Source organism: Juglans regia, chromosome 13, assembly GCF_001411555.2.
Source record: "Juglans regia cultivar Chandler chromosome 13, Walnut 2.0, whole genome shotgun sequence".
Lineage (NCBI taxonomy): Eukaryota > Viridiplantae > Streptophyta > Magnoliopsida > Fagales > Juglandaceae > Juglans > Juglans regia.
The window spans coordinates 37557641-37580962 of NC_049913.1; the positions used below are offsets into that span (position 1 = coordinate 37557641).

General features: G+C 33.1%; 1 protein-coding gene across 2 annotated transcripts; it reads right to left on the reverse strand.

Moving 5' to 3' along the window:
* Positions 1–839: 839 nt before the first annotated feature.
* Positions 840–16273, reverse strand: LOC109007991 (tetratricopeptide repeat protein 5-like). 2 transcript variants are annotated; one of them, XM_018987938.2, is made up of 13 exons: positions 15979–16273; positions 14355–14464; positions 14132–14242; positions 13973–14030; positions 13446–13535; positions 13022–13116; positions 12810–12863; positions 4548–4685; positions 3977–4034; positions 3756–3870; positions 3481–3550; positions 1461–1532; positions 840–1282 (listed from the first exon to the last, which is right to left on the reverse strand). In XM_018987938.2, exons 1-13 carry the CDS (start codon positions 16160–16162, stop codon positions 1175–1177), a joined length of 1263 nt encoding a protein of 420 aa, XP_018843483.2. In that variant the 5' UTR covers positions 16163–16273; the 3' UTR covers positions 840–1174. The 2 variants fall into 2 exon arrangements, with proteins under 2 accessions (XP_018843483.2, XP_018843478.2); XM_018987933.2 differs by having other exon boundaries at positions 840–1291.
* Positions 16274–23322: the final 7049 nt, after the last annotated feature.

The window sequence follows — 23322 nt, forward strand, 5'->3', positions numbered from 1 at the left end:
AGGTAGTAGGAAACTGGCAAATCGTGATGCATCTCATATACCTTAATTTCAGACTACAAGAAAACTACTTATTTACAATCAATTACTTTCAGCGAAATGACTATTTTAAGCTATAATAAATTTGTTTTCATCGTAAATAATCATTTTCATCGTAAAAAAAAAAAAAAAATCACAAATACCTATTTTTAGCTTTGAGACAGTAGGAGAGTGACAAAAGCAAACCAGCCTTTATCTTAGACAAAGTCGAACCAACTTATTCAAATTGCTGATCAGAAATATGCCGCATTTTCTCATTTTTCATCAAATTGTTTTCAGCAGGGATGGTTTCCTGCTAATGAATAGACTAGAAGAATGACAATGATTCCCTGCAAGAGACCAGTTCTTTGTTTATTTTTTTTGTTTTGGTTCCCCTGGTGCGATGGTGGTAGCTGGATTTATGTGAGGCAAGCTGGGTAACCATCACTGATTCACTGGATGTTCACAAGCTGGTGAGACAGCAGTATATACTTTTTCTTTTCTTTTATTTTTAAATCAGAATATAGGGAGTACTAATTTTGATTAGCAAGTGAGGAATACTCTCCACAACCCAGCGTTAAAATACAGCAGCAAACTACAAACATCCACACCATGCGGTTTACACCATCTTCAAAATCGATCTGACAAAATCTAGTCAATTTAGGAAAGCTCTATTTCTATCAAAATATAAAGATCAACAGCACAAAATAGATTGTATTCGCTGCACTTGGCGAGCCGAGGTAACAATATATCGTGTTCATTTGAAGTGGTAATGCCAGAGTAAATAATACTGTCATGGCCACGCAAAGAATTAGTGCAATGCATTCTGTCAACAGAGTAAAATAATGGAGTAGTTCACGATACATTTTGGACTGAATACATGGCGATTACAAAACCATGCATTGGCATCCCACAGAAACCTCAGAAATATCCGAAAGAAGCAATTTTGTAACTTCGTTCAATATTCATCTATGAGCAATTCCACATAAATCATAATGAACCATTTCCAGTTAATCCATTTGCACTATTTCACTCCAGGCAAAAACCATTTTCCTGTAGTTTTTTTTTTTATCCCTATACTATTTACAAATGATACAGCACAAAGTGAATGAAGACCAGCAAAACCCATCAAAGAACAAAAGTGACTTGATTCAACTTTTCATGGTTTATGTTGTGCAAAGATGGATGTAGGGACTGCTTGGCGAGGAGACAGAGCTTTGCCATTCACAAGAACTTGTTCCAAGAAATCAACACGAATTGACTTGAACTGGTAATGCTGCCAGAATGGACTCATTATTTAACTTGGATATATGAATAAAAGGAATAAGAAAATTTAATAGTTATTCATTAAGTAGACAATATAACATTACATGAAGTATTCAAGTTAGTTTTTATATCTACTAACAAAAAAGCAAGAATAACAAAAATATTCCAAAAGAAAGTACCTTTCCCTTCCAAGAAAAATCAATGTAACGATAATAAGGTTCCAATAAAGATAGCTGATCTCCTTCTTTGATCTGTAAGGATAGTAAGGATGGTAAGGATAAGGTTCAGTTCTAATACAAATTGCACAAAATGAGCAACAGAGGGAAACATGTGTTTGCAAATTATATCCAAGATTGAGGACAAATCAATGTATTGAATATTTTTGGACTATAATTTCTTGACCCTATCCATGATCGATTATTAAAAATCTCCAGATTCATAGGATTGCTAGCAGTAAGCATGGGAAGCCAGGCTTATCTGGTGGCAGTGGTGTGGTTCGTGATCATAGAGGAGATCTATTTGCAGGTTTTTCTCGTCACTACCAAACTCAGACCAATATTGTAGCTGAATTTTGGGCTTTGAGAGATGGTCTTAGACTTTGTAAAGAACTGGGATTATCAGATATAATAGTTTAGACATATTCTATGATGGTACTTTCATGGATTCATCGTGGTGAATGTTCCCACTGGTACTTATGGGATTTTTGGGAAGAGGTGATTGAGCTTATTCGGACTCTTAATTGTCGTATTTGTCATGTTTTTCGAGAACGCAATATGGTTGCTGATTTTTTGCTAAAGAAGGAGCCTGTAATTCTTGTATGGATCTTCGTGCTCGTAGTCTTATTCCTAGAAGACTTAAAGGTTTGTTGCGCCTTGACAAATGCTCTTTACCTTATTTGGGATTGAGGTTTGCTTGGTGCAGGTTGCAGGGGGCTGGTGTTGCAATTCTTTACTTCCCCGCTTGTCTTCTTATTTCTTGTTCTTTGTTGAAGCTATTTGGCAAGACCAAATTGGATTATGCAGGTTTCTATGCAGGTTTTTTTAGTCAACTTTTCAGTTTTTATGCATATTTATTTGGATTTAATTGATTTATTAAGATTTGAGTTCTGTTTGTATTTATTTAATAACTGTATAGTGTTTGAGTTAGTCTATATCTTATTTTGATGCCTGGGTTTGGATTCTATGATTATATGTAACCCCTAGGCATCTGGTTGTACCCACGGTATTTCTCCGCCATAAGTGAGGGCTATCAATAAAATTGAGATACCGTCCTCTTCTTTTTTTTTTTTTTAAAAAAAATCCACACGCGTACACATAGGCAACAAAAAAAATACAAGTGCTCATGCTTTCGTAGAGTGCAATGAAATATAGATATCTTCCTCGGGATAAAATATTGATAACAATGAGCAGACATTTCAGGAACGGTTTTGAGAGCAAATGCAAACTCCATGGTTGTCTTAACTACATAGGTGAATTTGGCTGATATAGCGATGGAACAGAAAAGTTGATCATATGGTGAATCAAACAACTTTAGACTTTGCCAGGAGAGACAATTACCTATAGAAGAGAAGTGTTCCAATTTTTATTTTTTTTATTAAAAAAGCATTTCTTCAATTTTTTTTTTGATTGGCAGTGGGTGTCCAGGAACAGCGTCCCGACTAATCCCGGGGGTGCACAGGCCCTCGGCAAAGAGTTTCCCACAAGCCCAAGGCCTTTACCCAGTCTGATGGCCCCTAGAGATTGTTTGTACCTGAGGGATTTGAACCTTAGACCTGGGGAAAACATACCCTCAAGCCCAAGGCCTTTACCACTTGAGCCAACCCCTAGGAGTTAAAAAAACCTTTCTTCAATTACAATTACTAAGATTCTTAACCATTATTATTAATAGCTGTAGCAGTAGTCCTAGAAGTAGTTAAGTTTACTGGGAATGGACTGTTTCCTAAGATCTAATAATAAATCTTCATACAAGAAAATGAACTGCAGAAAATTAGATAAATGACTAAAAGAAAAAGAAAGAAAACGGAAGAAGAATAAATCTGCACAAGATGAGAAGAAGCTTTAGACATAGTTATGCAGAAGAAACTAGTGAGGCAACGGGGTGCTTCAATCCCCAATCCCCCTCTCAAAAAAATAAAAGAAAAGAAGAAAGAAAAAAAATGAAGAAAGTAGAAACGAGATCAATTTTGGCAGCTAATCTTACCGCATCATTGCGTGTGCCATAGAGTGACAGAATGAAGCATATTTGATTTGAATCACATACCAGGTAGTATCTGCAAAAATGAAAACAATTTTTATTCATCGGTAAAAAAATGAAAACAAAATTGGGGGCAGAGTGTGACATTTAAAAATTTTAGGGTTTTATAATTAGCAATGAAAAATATGAAAAATATAAAATGTGTAGCATAACCTCAAATGAAATATATTTGAATATCCAAATAAACAAACTAAGATAGTGCCGTCACACATAAAACTTACAGGGGAGCAATGCCTTCATGCTTAATGAAGAATACCACTTTCCCTACAACTGCAACTGCTTTGTTCAGACCTTCCAACAGAAGATCTATAGTGGCTTGTTTGTATGAGGAACTCACTTTCAAACGCAGAAGCAGACAAGAGATAAAGAAAAGAGAAATCAGGCTCACTCAAATCCACAATCAACCACAAACTTAAACACATGGAGGACTCAGGAACAGTACAATTAACAGCTCCCAGCGATGATGCTAAAGATGCAAGTCGTTTAGCTCGAGCATGTCCCTGAAAAGAAAACTTTTGTAAGAACTAGTTGCATCTTTGTCGTTAGATCTTATACTGACCTCAGAACGACACTATGTTGCTAGAAATGAAAGTATATACTAAAGAATTTTCTTGACTAATTGACCACTTCTGTGAATAAAAGTCCATGGCAAAAATTGTCAACATCTTGAACATGCTCCTGAATTCCGTTTCATAGTCTCAGCACATTGTGGAATAATGAAGAAAAGAATACTGATCGTTGACAAGAAGAAAAGTGAAAGACTCTGCTCTCTCCACAATATCCTTAAAGATCTCTCTAGTTAGGGTGCTATCAGAGCACCAATGAAATTGAGTCTCGCCCACCAAACCAAAACCACTAGATTTATTTATTTTTTGATCGGTATATAAAACTTCTATGATATATAAAACTTCTACGATATCGATAGGCATAGCCCAAGAACACGGGAACCAACCACTAGATTTAGATAAATACTAAATTATCATATTGCTGCATTTACAAAATAGATGCATTACCCTCAACATATTCTCCAACTTGTCAAGAAGGTTAACCATCTTTTGAACCTCCTCTCCAGCATTAAGACCAGGATCCTTCAAAGCAGCAGCTTCAAATCCTCTGAGGGCCCTCTCATAGTTCTCTAAATATTTGTTTACCTGAAAACAGAAATCCCATCTGTTTAATGTAAATAACATAATAGACAAAATGCTTGGTATTCTTCATGTGGTTGTTGTTGCTGTTAGTCAATAGGACAAAAAATCTGTTGATGATAAGCAGGAACTTGTGTGCTTGATAAGCACAGTAGCTAATAAAATAAAATTAGGTAGGAATCTTAGTATGTTGAAATAAGGTAAATGCCGCAGGTCTTCAGCCATAAGAGTGTTTTTGTTTCCAGTGAAGAAGCTAGGAATCGAATCAAGGAGGGGCTGAACTGCACTAAAAACTTTTGTAGGGGCCAAAATATTTTTTGATGAGTAAAAAAGCTCTTTGGAGCCACAATTAAAGTAACAAAAGAATACCCTAAAAAGCTCTCTTCATGCCCCCTATTTTCATCCTGCTTGTTTCTATGAGATGAGGATCTTGGTCATTTCTCTTTTAGCCAGCAGCTGTTCAGAATTCAGATGTCTAGAAACTTTTGTTAGCCTGTCTGGTCTTGATCAGCTCTCACAGGTTTCAACAGGTAGGAGTCTTAGCTTAAATGGCCAAGCAATTTCGCTCGGATCCTAGCTTGCATGCAAGCTCTTTTGACCTTTACATATGCTGTATCTTGTAAGGATGATGAAAAACTAATTATGTTTAGACCGCCATGATATATCGTGTGGAGTGATGCCATATGCTGGTTGTGTGGTGCGTTCTCTGTCAGATGTGATGCCTATGTTTGTTCTGTTTTTGTTTACCTTTTCTTCTGCATGGTATAATTTATTTTTTTTATATAAGTAAAATGATTGTATTAATAAGAATAGGCATAGCCCAAGTATACAAGATGGTATACAAGAGGTAACACCTATATAGGAAGAAGCAATAGAAACAAGAAAATCATGAACATCGAGTCCATTAAAATCTACAACTATGGCCAATAGAAATAAAGTACTAATAAAAAGAGATCTAAGTTCCTCTATCATGAACTCCTTGTCTTCGAATGTCCGGTCATTTCGCTCCTGCCACAAGCACCACAAGTACACAGATATGAATCATCTTCCACACAGCTTTGATTTGTGGAATACCTCCTAAGTTTATCCAGCTGGCCAATAACGCAACCATTGTGGCGGACATTACCCAAGCTAGCCCTAATATGCAAAACACTTCATCCCATAACGATCTAGCAAGCTCACAATGCAATAAGAGATGATCCACAGTCTCGCCATTTTTCCGCATGTTATCCATTGTCAAAATCTTACCCAGAGAAGCTGTCCAAGCAAAAAATGCCACTTTGGGAAGCACCTCTTATTCACCTAATCAATATTGTCTAACTCTCAAATGAGGCTACAAAGAGTTTTTAAAGCCAAACCTAATCAAAACCCTAGCCAAAATAATGCCCCTTTTACCCAAAATTACCCTTGATGAACAGTACCGGCTACAGTACGCGCAGCTACAGTAACCCCAACAGTAAATTGATGAAACCCTAGTTCCTAAAATGTAATTTTCCAAATAAGCCCTTGGCCAAAATACAAGGCCTTCCCAAAAACATAATTCGAAAGAAATACCACAAACATTTCCCGAGTAAAGCCCGATTGAAAATCCTTAGGTTTCTAATTCCAATCCTCTAGAGAATAATGGGGAGCATACCTTGTCCCAACTGACTAGATGGAATTTGAAAGTCATCCCACATGCCACTCCAAAGAGGAAATCATGATGAAATTTCTCAATCCGAGTCACCACACTTGTTGGAATTGAGAATAGAGATAGGAAGTACGTTGATAAATTAGACAAGGTACTCTTGATTAAGGTGATCCTGCCACCTTTTGACAAGTACAGTTTCTTTCAACCTATCAATCTACATTCTATCTTCTCGATCACTGTATCCTATATTGATTTAGCCCTTGAGGCAACCCCCAACGAAAGGCCAAGATAACTCATGGGAAGAAATGAAACCTTACATCCAAGAGTGTTAGCCAACTGCCAAGTGTTACGAACATTGCCAACTAACACTAGCTCTGATTTTTCAAAGTTCACTTTTGAACTTGATGTCACTTCAAAGCAGAGCAGAAGTGCTCTCAGTGCCCGAATCTAGTTTTGGTCTACCTCACAAAATATTAGTGTATCATCTGCAAAAACAAGTGAGAAATGTTAAGAGTACCCCTATTGGGATAACCAACCAAGAATCTAGCCACAAAACCATTATTAACTAAAGCTGAGATCATTCTGCTAAGCGTTTCCATGACAATGACAAAGAGGAGTGAGGATGGATCCCCTTGTCTTAGGCCTTGGGAGCTTTTAAAGAAACCAACTGGACTATCATTCACCAAGACTAAAAACTTCACCGTTAATATACACCATCTGATCCACGAACACCATCTCTCCCCAAATCCACACCTCCCAAGTAAGTGAAGTAAGACCTAGTCCATCAAGCTTTGGCCGCCACCCCTCTTGCTCGGTAAGCATGTGTTCAAAAACATAAGCAACATGTTCTCGAATCACAGGGCCTCCATACAATCCACATCATCTATAGTCAGCATCTCAATGTCATTGGTTCTTCTATGAGAGCTAGCCACTCTATGAAAGAACTCCGTACTTCGATCCCTTTCTTTCAACCACAAAGCTCTTAATTTTTTGTGCCAAGAGATCTCCTCTAATAAGGTAACCCTCTCTAATTCTGAGACCAACTTTGATTTCAAAGATAATTCTTCGGAGATAAGGACCTAGCCCTCCCGTGTCCTGTCTAACTCTTGTAGCCCTCCAACATGGATTTCTCATGTTCACCTATATCACCAAAGGACAGAGTATTCCAAAGCTTTAAATCTTTTTTTTAAAGCTTTCAGCTAGCCTGCAAAGATGAAGCTAGGGGTACCATGAATCTGATATGAAGACCACCATTGCCTAACCTTGTCCACAAAACCTTCAGTTTTCAGCAACATATTTTCAAATTTAAAGTATTGACGCCCTTCTTGGATACCACCACAATCCAGCAATATAGGAAAATGATCCGAACAAAGACGAGGTAGCCTCTTTTGACATACGTCTGGATAGTGAATTTCTCATTCCGATGAGACTAAAAATCTGTCCAATTTAGACCATGTCTAGTTATTAGACCACGTGAATGTTCCCCCCATGAGAGGAATGTCCACCAAACTCAAATAAAAAATACACTCTAAGAATTCTATCATCACTAGTCACATCCTACTTTCTCTTAAACGTTTGCCTGGAAACCTTATAACATTAAAATCCCCACCTATGCATCATGGTAGGTCAAACCAGCTTTGTACTCCAGCTAATTCCTCCAATAAAAGTCTTTTGTTGCTGTCCAAATTCAGCCCATAAATACCAAAAAAGCCCACAAGAAGTTGTCCTCCACACTCTTAAAGGAAACTGACACTGTGTACTCCCCTAAGAATGCCTCCATTTTCTTTACCAATCTTCTATCCCACATCACTAGAACACCTCCTAAAGCCTCATCTGATGCAAGATAAGCCCAACCCACATATGGACAACTCCAAATACTTCGAACAATTCTTCTTGGAATAGATTTCAACTTATTTTTCTGTCCACCTTCCACTCACGAAACAAATCTTTTATACGAAGACGCTTATTGGCCTTGTTGAGCCCACAGACATTCCAAGAAATAATTTTGAGCTTCATAAAGAAGAAGCTAGCCCTTTCCCTTTGGATCTTTCTCAGCTTGAGCTGTCCTCATAACTTAGAGATCACGTCTTTAACTCCCTCTGTTTTTTGGAACCAGATTTCTTAAGCTGAGCATGACCCACTTCAATGGCAATAAGAAAAACCATAAATTGTTCCTCAAATCCCTCACACTCCATCCCCACATAATATTGAATTTCCTTCACCTTATGTAGTACCCAATTAGAATCACTAGACTGACTGTGAATTAATCGGCATCCCCATTTCCTCCTCCACAAAGAGATTCCTACCCTCCCATTTAGAGGGGCCCAGCATTGGGATAAGCATCTGTGAGGGCCCTTCAACAGCTCCCTCTTCACTTCCAAGGAACGTAGGCGTTGGAGTAAGCATCACGACCTTCTTCAGTCTGTTGTCGAGCCTTCGCCGAATGACATACCACTTCCCTACTGCTCGTTGGCATTTTCTGGCCAAGATGTGCCGAAGATCTGACGTTTTCTGGTAAAGAAACATCCAGAGCCCTAATGGAAATAGCTTCCGATGGCTCCTCCACTGTTGATGTCACCCTCTAGGCCATCGTCGGGTGTCCCTCTGGGTCCCGAGCCTTTCCTTTCTTCCATTTTGTCTCACGGGCTGAGGCCCAAAGGAGCGGCCCACACATTCTGCTGTTGTGGCTCTACTAGTTCCACGCAGGCTATTGAGATTCTCCACATCAGCTGCCATGCTGGGTCAAGCAACATCCAAGCCCAATCCCATTTGATCCCTTTTGAGCTGCCCATCTAAAACTCTATTAATCTCCAAGCCCACGCCCGTATCTCTTTTTTCCTCATCACTTCTTATCAAATAATCCACTATGTTCTGAAGTACACCCAATTGTGCCTTCAAGTCTAGTAGCGTACTGTGTACACCCCCCTCTGCCAGGCTGACAACAGGTCTGCCACCGCCATCCTTCCACTGTGCAGTGAATCTGCCAACGGTAAGAGGAGCTCTGCCCAATCCATGCCAGTTGCCCTGACTTGCAGAGGCTCCTCTTCGAGCCTTCACGTTGCTGTTGCGTCCACCCTGATTTTCATGGGATTGCACCAACTCCAGAGCCTCCCTATAGGAGTGATTCTGTGGCTGAAGCACCGCCACCAGTGGCCTCAAAGGTGCTCCTCCTCTGTTGTGGCTTCCGCCTCTCCCTTCATTTGTGACCTGCCACAGCACCTCCATCATCCTCTTCTATCCTTTCCCCTCCATATCTTCTGGTATGAAGATAAGATTGCGCCTGCTACCACCACCATATTCCACTATCGCCATGAAACGACTGCGAGTATTTGAGCACCGCTACGCTATGAAGCTGTGATCCCCTTCCCTTACCATGGTGTGGAAGTCCTTTTTTACTCCTTTCATACAGTCCTTCAGTGCTTTAGCAAGTCATTGAACCATGGACAACCCCAATCTCAGCTTGTTCAACACCTTCCAGCTTCTCTTGGTAATAAGCAAAAAGTTTTCCTCCTTTGATAATGAAAAAACCTTCGATTCTATCACTAAGTGTTTTGAAAACCCCCATCATAATCGCACCTAACAACTCTAAATTCAATCTTAATCTCGCCATTACAGACCACCAAATGTCATCGGAGGAAAAAAAAAAAAAAAAAGGGACACTTTTCATCAATTTGTACGGAGAGAAAAAGCCATCCAACTGTCAAATTACTATCCTATGTAGTTTAATTACCAGCAAATATTCCCGCCAACAGCCCCCAAAAGCAAAAAAACCTATCTTTTCTTAATTAGCAAAACATCCTACTTTATTTTCCCTCAGATCCTGAATTACCTCACAGGATTGTGCTGAAACAAGGAGCCTCCATCTGCTTTTGAAATCTGATCTGCAGTCCTATATCACCTAGATCTCAGACCAGACTTATATCTAAAATGGCTCTTTTAGCAATGTATCTAACTTGTAACTATCCCACACCATCCATACCTTATTTCTTTGGGCCTCTGCAATTGTTGTTCATCAGGCAAATTTTCATGATTTTCTTGTTTCCTTTTCTAGCTCCTAGCTTATAATTAGGTTTTCTCTCTTGTATACTCTTTATCTACTCAGGCTATGCCTAATTACTTGATCTAATAAAAAAAAAAATTATATATTAAAAAAGAGTATCCAGCACCATATTACTCATACTATTATCCTTTTCTCTATATATAGGTCTTATCACAACTCTGTCTGCGACACCAAAGACTTGTCCCTCAAAATCATCACTCAAATACAAGCATTAGATCATTAGATATGATACCCCATATGATAAGGATAAGGGTAAGTGGTGTATGAGATCCCACATTGCTTGAGAATGAGAAGTTCTTGCACTTTATAAGGTTCCAATGGGACTCCAATTGTATCATTTTGGCTGTGTTTGGGTGACCAAGTATCCTCAACACTTTTCAAGTATTCTCGTACTTTTGAAAATACTTCACATACCAAACAACTTAAAATATTCTCAATGGGACCCACAAACTCACTTCAATCTCTACTCATAACTATTCACAAACATTCTATAATACTTATCACTATTATATATAAATAAAAAATAAAATTACTATAATATTTATCACTATTAAATATAAAAAAAAATCGTTATAATATATAAATAAAAAAAAATCATTATAATATATAAATAAAAAATAAAATCACTATAATATATAAATAAAAAATATTTATCACTATTATATATAAATAAAAAATAAAATCACTATAATATTTATCAATATTAAATATAAATAATAAAATCATTATAATATATAAATAATAAAAAATCACTATAATATATAAATAAAAAATATTTATCACTATTATATATAAATAAAAAATAAAATCACTATAATATATAAATAAAAAATAAAATCACTAAAATATATAAATAAAAAATAAAATCACTATAATATTTATCACTATTAAATATAAATAAAAAATCATTATAATATATAAATAAAAAATAATCACTATAATATATAAATAAAAAATAAAATCACAATAATATATAAATAAAAAATAAAATCACTATAATATTTATCACTATTAAATATAAATAATAAAATCATTATAATATATAAATAATAAAAAATCACTATAATATATAAATAAAAAATATTTATCACTATTATATATAAATAAAAAATAAAATCACTATAATATATAAATAAAAAATAAAATCACTATAATATATAAATAAAAAATATTTATCACTATTATATAATAAATAAAAAATAAAATCACTATAATATATAAATAAAAAATATTTATCACTATCATATATAAATAAAAAATAAAATCGCTATAATATATAAATAAAAAATAAAATCGCTATAATATATAAATAAAAAATAAAATCACTATAATATATAAATAAAAAATAAAATCATTATAATATATAAATAAAAAATAAAATCACTATAATATATAAATAAAAAATAAAATCACTATTATATATAAATAAAAAATAAACTACTATAATATTTATCACTATTATATATAAATTAAAAATAAAATCACTATAATGTATAAATAGAAAATAACATTACTATAATATTTAAAACTATTATATATATATAAATAATATCATTATAATATTTATCACAATTATATATAAATTAAAAATAAAATCATTATACTATTTATCATTATTATATATAAAAGTAAAATAAAATCACTACAATATTTATTAATATTAAAAAATCACTATAATAAAATCATTATAATATTTATTACTAAAAATAAAATCACTATAATATTTATGGGATCCACACATTTTTCAACTACCTACTCAAAAGTCAACAACTCAACATACTTCACACATCCAAACAACTCAAAATACTCTCAATGGGACTCACAAACTCACTCCAATCTCTACTCATAACTATTCACAAACATTCTCAACACTTCTCAACATTTTTCAACACCCAAACGTACCCTTTGACTAGTCCTTTTGGAGTATAGGCCATGTGGTTTCTTGGGAAGGAGAAGTTCTTGCAATTTATAAGATTCCAATGGAGCTCCAATTGTATCATTGACTAGTCCTTTTAGAGTATAGACCATATGACTTGGGCCTTTCATTAGGGCGTTACATTGGACTTTCTATGTTTCAACACATAAAGACATAGTTGTCCTCACAAAACTTGAGATCCTAGTTCTTTATCCCATCCACCTTTCACTTAAACCAAATTGAGCTCTTCCTAGAGAGAGAGACAATACATTGGTATCAATGGAGAGAAAGGAAGGACAGAATCCTAATCAACATGACCAAGAATATAAAGGAAAGATTCTGCTACATACAGTCATTTTTGCGTACTCCTTGCGCACTCTACTGATGTGATTGGCCAAAGGAGTTATTTTATATTAAAAAAATGATGCAATCAATCACATTAGTGGAGTGTGCAAAGAGTACGCAAAAGTGACTGTACATAGATTTTTTGTAAAGGAAAAGACAGAGAGAGAAATTGCAACTCACAGTAGCATTGTTAAAATAAAGGTCTGGATTGGACTTCATTCTTTCATCTTTCTCCTGAAATATTATCAAAAAATGATATTACAACACAAAAAATGAAAGGGAAACAACCCTTGTATATCATAGTATAAGAGAAAAATCAACAAGATTGGCAACCAAAATCATGAGAAAGGACCAGAAAATGCCTAAGAGAAGCCCTTACTCTGGAGACTTACAGCATTTTGGTATGCTTTCAAAGACTGCAGAAGTTTGCTGTGATCCCAAGCTCCAGTCACGAAAAAACTGGTAAGGCATGCATTTCCTAGATTGTCTGTGCTTAAGATGAAACCATTAAGATTTTCAACAGACAGATGGAATCAACAAAAAATCAGTATGGTTTTAAATCAAATAAACAAACAAGTAAACCAGCAGCTTAAGTGTACATGACACATCATACTTGTTTACATGTGCACATTAAGTAAGGTATAGGAGCATGCAGCATGAAGAGACGTTGGTCAATTTATCAACTCTATAACAACAAAGTAAGCCAGAAGAAAGACTACCAAATATAAAGTCATTATGCATTGCAACATGCCACATGTATATCACATTTGAAGATCTATATATTGTGCAAATTATGGATTTTATAGGAAGTCTTACACCAAGAATTCCCATCCTTGACGTCCAAAGTAATAGCTTCCTTTGCATGCTGGATGCTTTCCTCAATAAGTTCTACCTCATTCTCAGTTCCTTTAAAAGGGGAAATTTGGTAAGCCTAATGATGTATAGATATTGAAGTCCAAAATAAAGTTCTTAACTTATGACTAAACACATGTATAGCTTTCCCAAGAGGGAGAGGTATGCTTTTATCCTCAACTTACTATACCTATTGTCCTAACCCTCTCCCCCTCCAAAAAGAAAAAAAAATCCAAACAAGAGAGAGAGAAGTGTAATCATCAGATTTTTCACCACTAAACTCCAATATGAAAGAAGAATCTATATATCAACTTCAGAGTAAACTTCAGCTAATTAAGAATGGAGAAGCATCAATTGTAATCAGGGTACAATTCACTTCTCCAACTTAAGGTTTGTTGTGACATATAACGGAGAAAAAGAATCCTTATCCAAAAGATTCCTGCTGTTTACTGGAAAATAGGATAAACAGATAACATGGAAAAGAGCCATGCCTTGAGCCATTCTTCTTTCAAGCATGGATAACTGACAAAGTATTTTTTTGTTAGGACCCTGCATGAGACAAATTATAATGATCCATCAAACACTGCTGATATGGAAGCACAAGGGATGCCTGATTATAAGAAAAACAGAACTTCAATATAAGTGATGACCTTGCTTAATGCAAGAGTGAAGCAGTTCTTTGCTGCAGATAGATCTTCCTTCTTCCAAATGCAGTTGCCTAAACACAGCCAAGCATCTGCAAGAGATGGATTCAACTTAACCTGGAACAGGGAACAGCCAAAATTGAAAGAGGAACTTCAGCCTGAGCACAACAGTTTTTTATTTATTTATTGGTAAAAAGATTTTTGAAACTAACAATTTCTTCTCACTCACAGCTTTTGAGAGATGATCCTCTGCTTCTTTCCTATAGTCTGGAAATACATCCAATATTTTTCCTCTCAGATATTCATATGCTGCACGCTGCATGGGCAATTTCCTTTGTTCTGCCCAATGACACAATAAGGTCTCAAATAGACTCAAATGAGACATAAATATAGATTAGCAAAGAATGAATAATAATGGGAAATTCCTGAAGCACTAATCTATAGTCAGCTGTATCATTGGCAGAAGCAATCTAGAGTGCTATAACAAGCACAGATGCACAGCATATGACCATTAAGAGGTTATGCACAAGCAAATGCCAACTTCTTCTGCTCATCTTATGTTCACAATGCAATAATTTGTTTCAATTCCACATCCAACTGCCTATGGCTCCTATGGACAGATGCACCCATTTAATCATAAATAGAACTACTGATAAAAAGCTATGATATGATAACCTATTTACTCAAGGCTTCCTAAATGGGTAAGACCTATAAAAAGGGGACGCTATGTTACAGAATTTCCAGTCATTGTCAGAAGGAGGGAAGACCTAACACAATATTATCTTGAGAGAATGAACAGAAAGCTTTGGAGAAACCCTTCTGTACATGGGAAAAAAACGCACTCAAAATGTGTTAAAAACCCAACCATTGATCCAAAAGCCCTAGGATAGTTGAATATTAATTTGATTAAACCTTTAACCCTCAACATCATAACTTCCACCACGCTTCTAAATCCAAAGTCCGCAGTGGCCCACTCTATCGACACTGACCTAGTGGTAGTCATTTCCCTTTTGGCGGCTTCACTTATCTATCAGTATTCAATAACTTAACACTATGCCCATACATAGTATCAATGCATTTTAATCCCACCTATCGATCAACCCCTCCATGACTTGAACCCGTAACATGATCTCTGCTCTGATACCAATTGTTAAAAACCTAACCATTAATCCAAAAGCCTTAGAACTGCTAAATACTAATTTGGTTAAACCTTTAACCCTCAACATCATAACAAAATGATGGAACAAATAAAAGGGAAAGATTTTTTTTTATCACTAAACAAGAATTTTATTGATGAGAGAAGAGGAAAACAAATTAAAAAAAATGAACAACATATGTTACTCCTTTATGAGTTTTTGATCCACTAGACCCCAAAGGCGTCAACAAAATCTACGTATTCTAGTAGATTTTATTTCTCAAAATTCAAGAAAATGGGTTTAACTCATTTTTCACAGTTTCTCGACCATTGAACCTATTCCGGTTTCGTCCTTATTACGATGAAATCTTAAAATAATCAAGCTTGGTATTCCATACCAAACTCAGTAGTGCAAATCCCAAGATAGTATGCTTGAATAGCTAACAATGTTAGCTATGTTTAATAGATGGATGTGGCAGGGAAAAGAAGCATTCTTGCAACCTCATAAGTCCTTTTACACAAAAGGTTGTTTATATTTATTTTAGAGTATTCCTTCTTTCAATTTTCAAAGCTAAACAGCAGGGTGTGCCCAGTCCAAAGATTCATTTTTCACCCTTTTCCTACATTTTCTCAGCAACCAAAGGCGTATAATACCAGAAAATTTGTGATATTGAAAAAAAAAATGAATGCCTGTGGTTGAAATGAAAAGAGAAATAACCTGGAGGAACAGAATCGAGGAGCTTGAGAGCAAGATCGGATTCTGTTTGCAGTTTGGAGATTTTCTCATCTGGGTTTGCAGGAAAATAAGTGTCCCGAGTGTGGTAAAGCTCTTCGGCTGCGATAGTGGCTTTGGCCATGGGATCTTGCTCTGCTTGGTTGCTCATATCTGCTTGGTTGCTCATCTCCCAGTGAGAATGCCCACCGCGCAGAGAGACGAAGGTGGCGATGAACGAAGAGAGCGAGAGATGATCCGAGAGTATGCCCGAAACGACCCGTTTCTTACTGCCCGAAAAATTGCGGTCTTACGGAATGATCAAACGGCGTCGTGCAACTTTAAATACTGGTGCATCTCGAGCTGGCCACCTAAATATATATATATATATATTTTTTAAAGTCTGTTTAGATTGAAAAATTATTTCAACTCATTTTATCTTATCATTATAATTTTCTTAAATTTTTATATAAAATATAATAAATAATTTAACTTTTTTAAATTTTAAAATAATAATAATATTAAAAAATAATATTCTAATAATATTTTATTCGTTTATCTAAAATCATCTTATCTAATCTTACTATCCAAATGGGGGCTAAGACTTTTCTTTACAAAGTATTCGTTTGTTTTTACAAATGAGATGAGATAAGATGAGATCAGTTAAGATAAGATAAAAATTGAATAAAATATTATTAAAATATATTCTTTTAATATTATTTTTATTTTAAGATTTAAAAAAATTAAATTACTTAATTTATTTTATGTGATAATTTAAAAAAATTATAATAATTAAATAAAATAAGATGAAAATAATTGTAAAAACAAACGAGGCCAGATAAAATAATAAAGAATTTTTTCAAAATTGACTATTTCAATCTCGTGGTTGTGCCATCCCAAAACTCCCAATTTTGGTGGTCGCGGGGCTTTGTTGAGCTACCTCCGTATTATTATTTTGAAGAGTATTTTTATTTATCATTTCTACATTACATATCTATATTTATTTAGCAAGCGTTTATTGTAGACAACGATGTAGTTGGTTTGGTCGGGTCTGGGGTTTCAACTATTCAACGATCCAAAAGATCTACCTTTTTCCAACTTTATCTCTCACTTATGTTTTTAAAATACAAATTGACTTTCTTCTACTTAATTTTAGAGTATAACTATTAACTCAACCAAGATATTTTAAATGCCATTCCCCTAAAAAGTGTGAAAAAAGCTCATTAATGTATGTGACATATATTCAAAATAGATAGTGTTAAAGATATAAATTATATAATCTACATAGCTCTTTTCAACTCTATCTCTCACTTGTATTTTTAAAATACAAAGAGACTTTCCACTACTTAAGTGTTTTGAGTATAACTAGTTTTAACTCAACTAGGATATTATAAATATTATTCTCCTTAAAATTGTAGAGAAAACTTACTCGTGTATTTTGACATATATTCAAAATAGATAGTGTTACAGATATAAATAATAAGATTTACATCTTTCAACCTCTATCACTCACTTATATTTTTAAAATACAAAGAGACTTTCGTCTATTCAATTTTAGTATTCTTACTAAGGATAACTCTTAACTCAACCATAATATTCTAAAGATCATTCACCTAAAATTCGTGGAGAATGCTAACTCATGTATTTGGCATATATACATAACAAACAATGTTAAATATATAAATATTAAGATCAACGTCTTTCCAACTCTATCTCTCATTTGTATTTTTAAAATATAAAGAGACTTTCATCTACTAAATTTTAGTATTTTTACGGAGTATATCACTTAACTTGACCGGGATATTCTAAAAATCATTCTCCTGAAAATCGTGCATAAGCTAATTACTGTATTTGACATATATTCAAAAGAGATAGTGTTAAAGATATAAATTATAAGATATACATCTTTCTAACTCTATCTCTCACTTGTATTTTTAAAATATAAAGGGAATTTCTTCTACTTAATTTTAGTATTTTTACAAAGTACAACTCTTAACTCAACCAGGATATTCTAAACATCATCCTCTAGAAAATTGAGGAGAAAGTTAATTATTGTATTTGATATATATTCAAAAGAGTCCGTGTTAAAGATGAAAATTATAAGATCTACATCATTCCAACTATATCTCTTATTAGTATTTTTAAAATATAAAGAGACTTTCGTCTACGTGATTTAGTTTTTTACTGACGATAACTTTTAACTCAACCAGGATATTATAAAGATCATTCTCCTGGAAGTCATAGAGAAAACTACCTCGTGTATTTGGCATATATTCATAACAAATAATGTTAAAGATATAAATAATAAGATCAACGTCTTTCCAACTCTAACTCTCACTTATATTTTTTTCAAAAAAGAGACATTCATCTACTAAATTTTAATATTTTTACCGAGTATAACTCTTAACTCAATGGGAATATTTTAAAATATTCTCCTGAAAAACATCAAGAAAACTAATTACAATATTAGCCATATATTAGAAATAGATGGTGTTAAAGATATAAATTATAAGATCTACCTCTTTCAAATTCTATCTCTCACTTGTATTTTTAAAATATAAAAAGATTTTTGTCTACTTAGTTTTAGTTTTTTACCGAGTTTAACGGAGATATTCTAAATATAATTATCCTGAAAATCATGCAGAAAGTCAACTCGTGTATTTAGCATATATTAAAAAAAAAAGTTAAAGATATAAAAATATAAGATCTACCTCTTCCAAATTCTATCTCTCACTCGTATTTTTAAAATGCAATGAGTCTTTCGTCTACTTAATTTTTGTGTTTTTACGGAGTATAACCCTTAACTCAACCAGGATATTCTAAAGATTATTCTCTTGAAATTCAGGGAGAAAGCTAACTCGTGTATTTGGCATATATTTAAAAGAGACGGTATTAAATATATAAAATATAAAATCTACCTCTTTCCAACTAGCTCTATCTCTTACTCATATTTTTAAAATACAAAAAGACTTTCATCTACTTAATTTTAGTGCTTTTATCGAGTATAACTCTTACTCAATCAGAATATTCTAAATATCACGCTCCTAAAAATATGGAAGAAGCTAGTTATTGTATTTGATATATATTCAAAAGAGATGGTGTTAAACATATAAATTATAAGATTTGCCTCTTTCCAACTCCATCTATCACGTATATTTTTAAAATACAAAGAGATTTTTGACTACTTAATTCTAGTATTTTTACCGAATATAACTAGTCCTAACTCAACTAGAAAATTCCAAATATCTTTCTTTTTAAAATCGTGGCAGAAGCTAATTGGTGTATTTGGCATATATTTAAACGAGACAATGTTATAGATATAAATAATGAGATCTACTTTTTTTCCAAATCTATCTCTCACTTGTATTTTTAAAATACAAAGAGACTTTCATCGACGTAATTTTAGTGTTTTTACCGAGTATAACTCTTAACTCAACCAGAATATTCTAAAGATCAATCTTTTAGAAGTCATGGAGAAAGCTAACTCGTGTATTTGGCATTTATTCATATTAAACATTGTTAACGAAATAAATATAGGATCAACGTCTTTTCAACAATATCTCTCACTCGTATTTTTAAATTATAATGTGACTTTCGTCGAGTAGATTTTAGTATTTTTACTAGGTATAAATCTTAACTCAACTGGATGATTCTAAAAATCATTCTCCCTAAAATCGTGGAGAAAGCTAATTATTGTATTTGGCATATATTTAAAAGAAACGGTGTTAAAGATATAAATTACAAGATCTACCGTTTTCCAACTTCATCTCTCAGTTGTATTTTTAAAATGCAAAGAAACTTTTGTCAACTTAATTTTATTATTTTTACCCAATATAACTCTTAACTCAACGAGGATATTCTAAATATCATTCTCCTGAAAATCGTGGAGAAAGTTAACTCGTGTATTTCGCATATATTCATAACAAACAGTGTTAAAGATATAAATTATAAGATCAACGTCTTTCCAACTCTATCTCTCCCTTGTATTTTTTTTAGAAAAAAGACTTTCATCTACTAAATTTTAGTGTTTTTACCGAATATAACTCTTAACTCAACGGGGATATTTTAAAAATAATTCTCCTGAAAAACGTGGAGAAAACTAATTACAGTATTAGCCATATATTCGAAAGAGATGGTGTTAAAAATATAAATTATAAGATCTACATCTTTCAAACTTTATTTCTCACTTGTATTTTTAAAATATTAAGAGACTTTCGTCTACTTAATTTTAGTTTTTTACTGAATATAACTCTTAACTCAACTCATCGGGAATATTCAAAATATCATTCTCCTAAAAATTGTCCAGAAAGCCAACTCATGTATTTGGCATATATTCAAAAGAGACGTTAAAGAGATAAAAATATAAGATCTACCTCTTTCAAATTCTATCTCACACTCATATTTTTAAAATGTAATGAGACTTTCGTCTACTTAATTTTTGTGTTTTTACCAAGTATAACTCTTAACTCAACCAAGATATTCTAAAAATAATTCTCTTGAAAGTCAGGGAGAAATTAACTAACTCATGTATTTGACATATATTCAAAATAGACGATGTTAAAGATATAAAATATAAGATCGACCTCTTTCCAGCTCTATCTCTCACTCGTGTTTTTAAAATGCAACAAGATTTTCGTCTACTTGTTTTTTTTTTTTTTTATCAAGTATAACTCTTAACTCAACCAGAATATTGTAAAAATCATTCTCTCAAAAGTCATGGAGAAAGCTAACTCGTGTATTGGACATATATTCATAGTAAACAATGTTAAAGATAAGAATTGTAAGATCAATCGGTTTCAAACTTTATCCCTCACTTGTATTTTTAAAATATAAAGAGACATTTTTCTACTTAATTTTAGTGTTTTTAATGAATATAAGTCTTAACTCAACAAGAATATCCTAAAGATATTCTACTGAAAGTTGTGGGGAAAGCTAACTCGCGTATTTAGCATTTATGCATAATAAACAATGTGAAAGATGTGCATAATAATAGCAATGTCTTTCAGACTCCATCCCTCACTTGTATTTTTAAAATATAAAGAGAGTTTCGTCTACTAAATTTTAGTACTTTCACCGGGTATGATGTTTAACTCAACCTGGATATTCTAAAACTCATTTTGCTGATATTGTGGAGAAACTTAATTACTGTATTTAGCATATATTCAAAAGAGACACTGTTAAAGATATACATAATATGATCAACGTCTTTCCAAATCTATCTCTCACCTGTACTTTTAAAATACTAAGCGACTTTCGTCTACCTAATTTTAGTATTTTTACCGGGTATTCAAAAGATCATTCTCTTAAAAATTATGGAGAAAGCTAACTCATATATTTGGCATATATTCATAATAAACAGTATTAACCATATAAATAATGAGATCAACGTCTTTCCAACTATATCTCTCACTTTTATTTTTAAAATATAACGTTACTTTCATCTACTAGATTTTAGTTTTTTTGCCGGGTATAAGTCTTAACTTGATTGGGATATTCTACAAAGCATTCTCCCTAAGATTGTGGAGAAGGCTAATTATTGTATATGGCATATATTCAAAAGAAACAATGTTAAAGATATAAATTACAACCTCTACCTCTTTCCAACTCTATCTCTCACTTGTATTTTTAAAATACAAAGAGACTTTTGTCTACCTAATTTTAGTATTTTTACCGAATATAACTCTTAACTCAACGAGGATATTCTAAATATTATTCTTCTGAAATCGTGGAAAAAGCTAACTCGTGTATTTAGATATATTTTAAAGAGACGGTATTAAAAATATACAATATAAAGAGCTATCCTTCACTCGTATTTATAAAAGACAGAGGCTTTCTTTTGCTTAATTTTTTGTGGTTTTACCAAGTATAACTACTCTTAACTCAATTAGGATATTCTAAATATCATTCTCATTAAAATCGTGGAGAAAGCTAACTCGTGTATTTGGCATATATTCAAAAGAGACAGTGTTACAGATATAAATAATAAGATAAATTTCTTCTCTACTCTATCTCTCATTTGTATTTTTAAATTATAAATTGACTTTCGTCTACATAATTTTAGTATTTTTATCAAGTATAACTCTTAACTCAACCAATATATTCTAAAAATCATTATGCTAAAAGTCGTGAAGAAGGCTAACTCATGTATTTGACATATATTCATCATAAATAATGTTAAAGATATAAATAATAAGATCAATATCTTTCCAACTCTATCTCTCCCTTTTATTTTTAAAGTACAAAGAGACTTTGATCTTTGTAATTTTAGTATTTTTACCGAGTATAACTTTAATTTAACTCAACCCAGATATTCTAAATATCATTCTCCTAAAAATCTTGGAGAAAACAAATTACTGTATTTGACATATATTCAAAAGATACTTGCTAAAGATGTAAATCATAAGATCTACCTCTTTCCAACTCTATCTCTCACTTGTATTTTTAAAATACAAATAGACTTTTGACTACTTAATTTTAGTGTTTTTACCGAATATAACTAGTCTTAACTCAACTAGGATATTCTAAATATCGTTCCCCTTAAAGTCATGGCAAAAGCTAACTCATGTGTTTGACATATATTCAAAAGAGAAATTGTTATAGATATAAATAATAAGATCAACGTCTTTCCAAATATATCTCTCACTTGTATTTTTAAAATGTAACGTGACTTTCGTAACTAGATTTTAATTCTTTTATTGGGTATAACTCTTAACTCGATCGGGATATCCTAAAAATCATTCTCCCTAAAATCATGGAAAATGCTTATTACAAATATCTGGCATATATTCAAAAGAGACGGTGTTAAAGATATAAATTACAAGATCTACCTCTTTCAACCTCTATCTCTCACTTGTATTTTTAAATTACAATGAGACTTTTGTCTACTTAATTTTAATATTTTTATCTAGTATAACTCTTAACTTAATAAGGATATTTTTCATTACCCTGAAAATCGTGGAAAAAGTTGACTCGTGTATTTGACATATATTCAAAAAGACGATGTTAAATATATCAAATTTAAGATCTTCCTCGCCCCAACTCTAACTCTCACTCGTATTTTCAAAATATAATGAGACTTTCGTCTACTTAACTTTTTGTGTTTTTACCAAGTATAACTAGTATTAACTCGAATAGGGTATTCTAAATATCATTCTCCTTAAATTCGTGGAGGAAGTTAACTCTTGTTTTTGGCATATATTCAAAAGAGATAGGGTTTCAGATAGAAATAATAAGATCAACGTCTTTTCAACTTTGTCTCTCGCTTGTATTTTTAAAATACAAAGATACTTCCGTCTACGAATTTTAATATTTTTACCGAGTATAACTCTTAACTCAACCACAATATTCTGA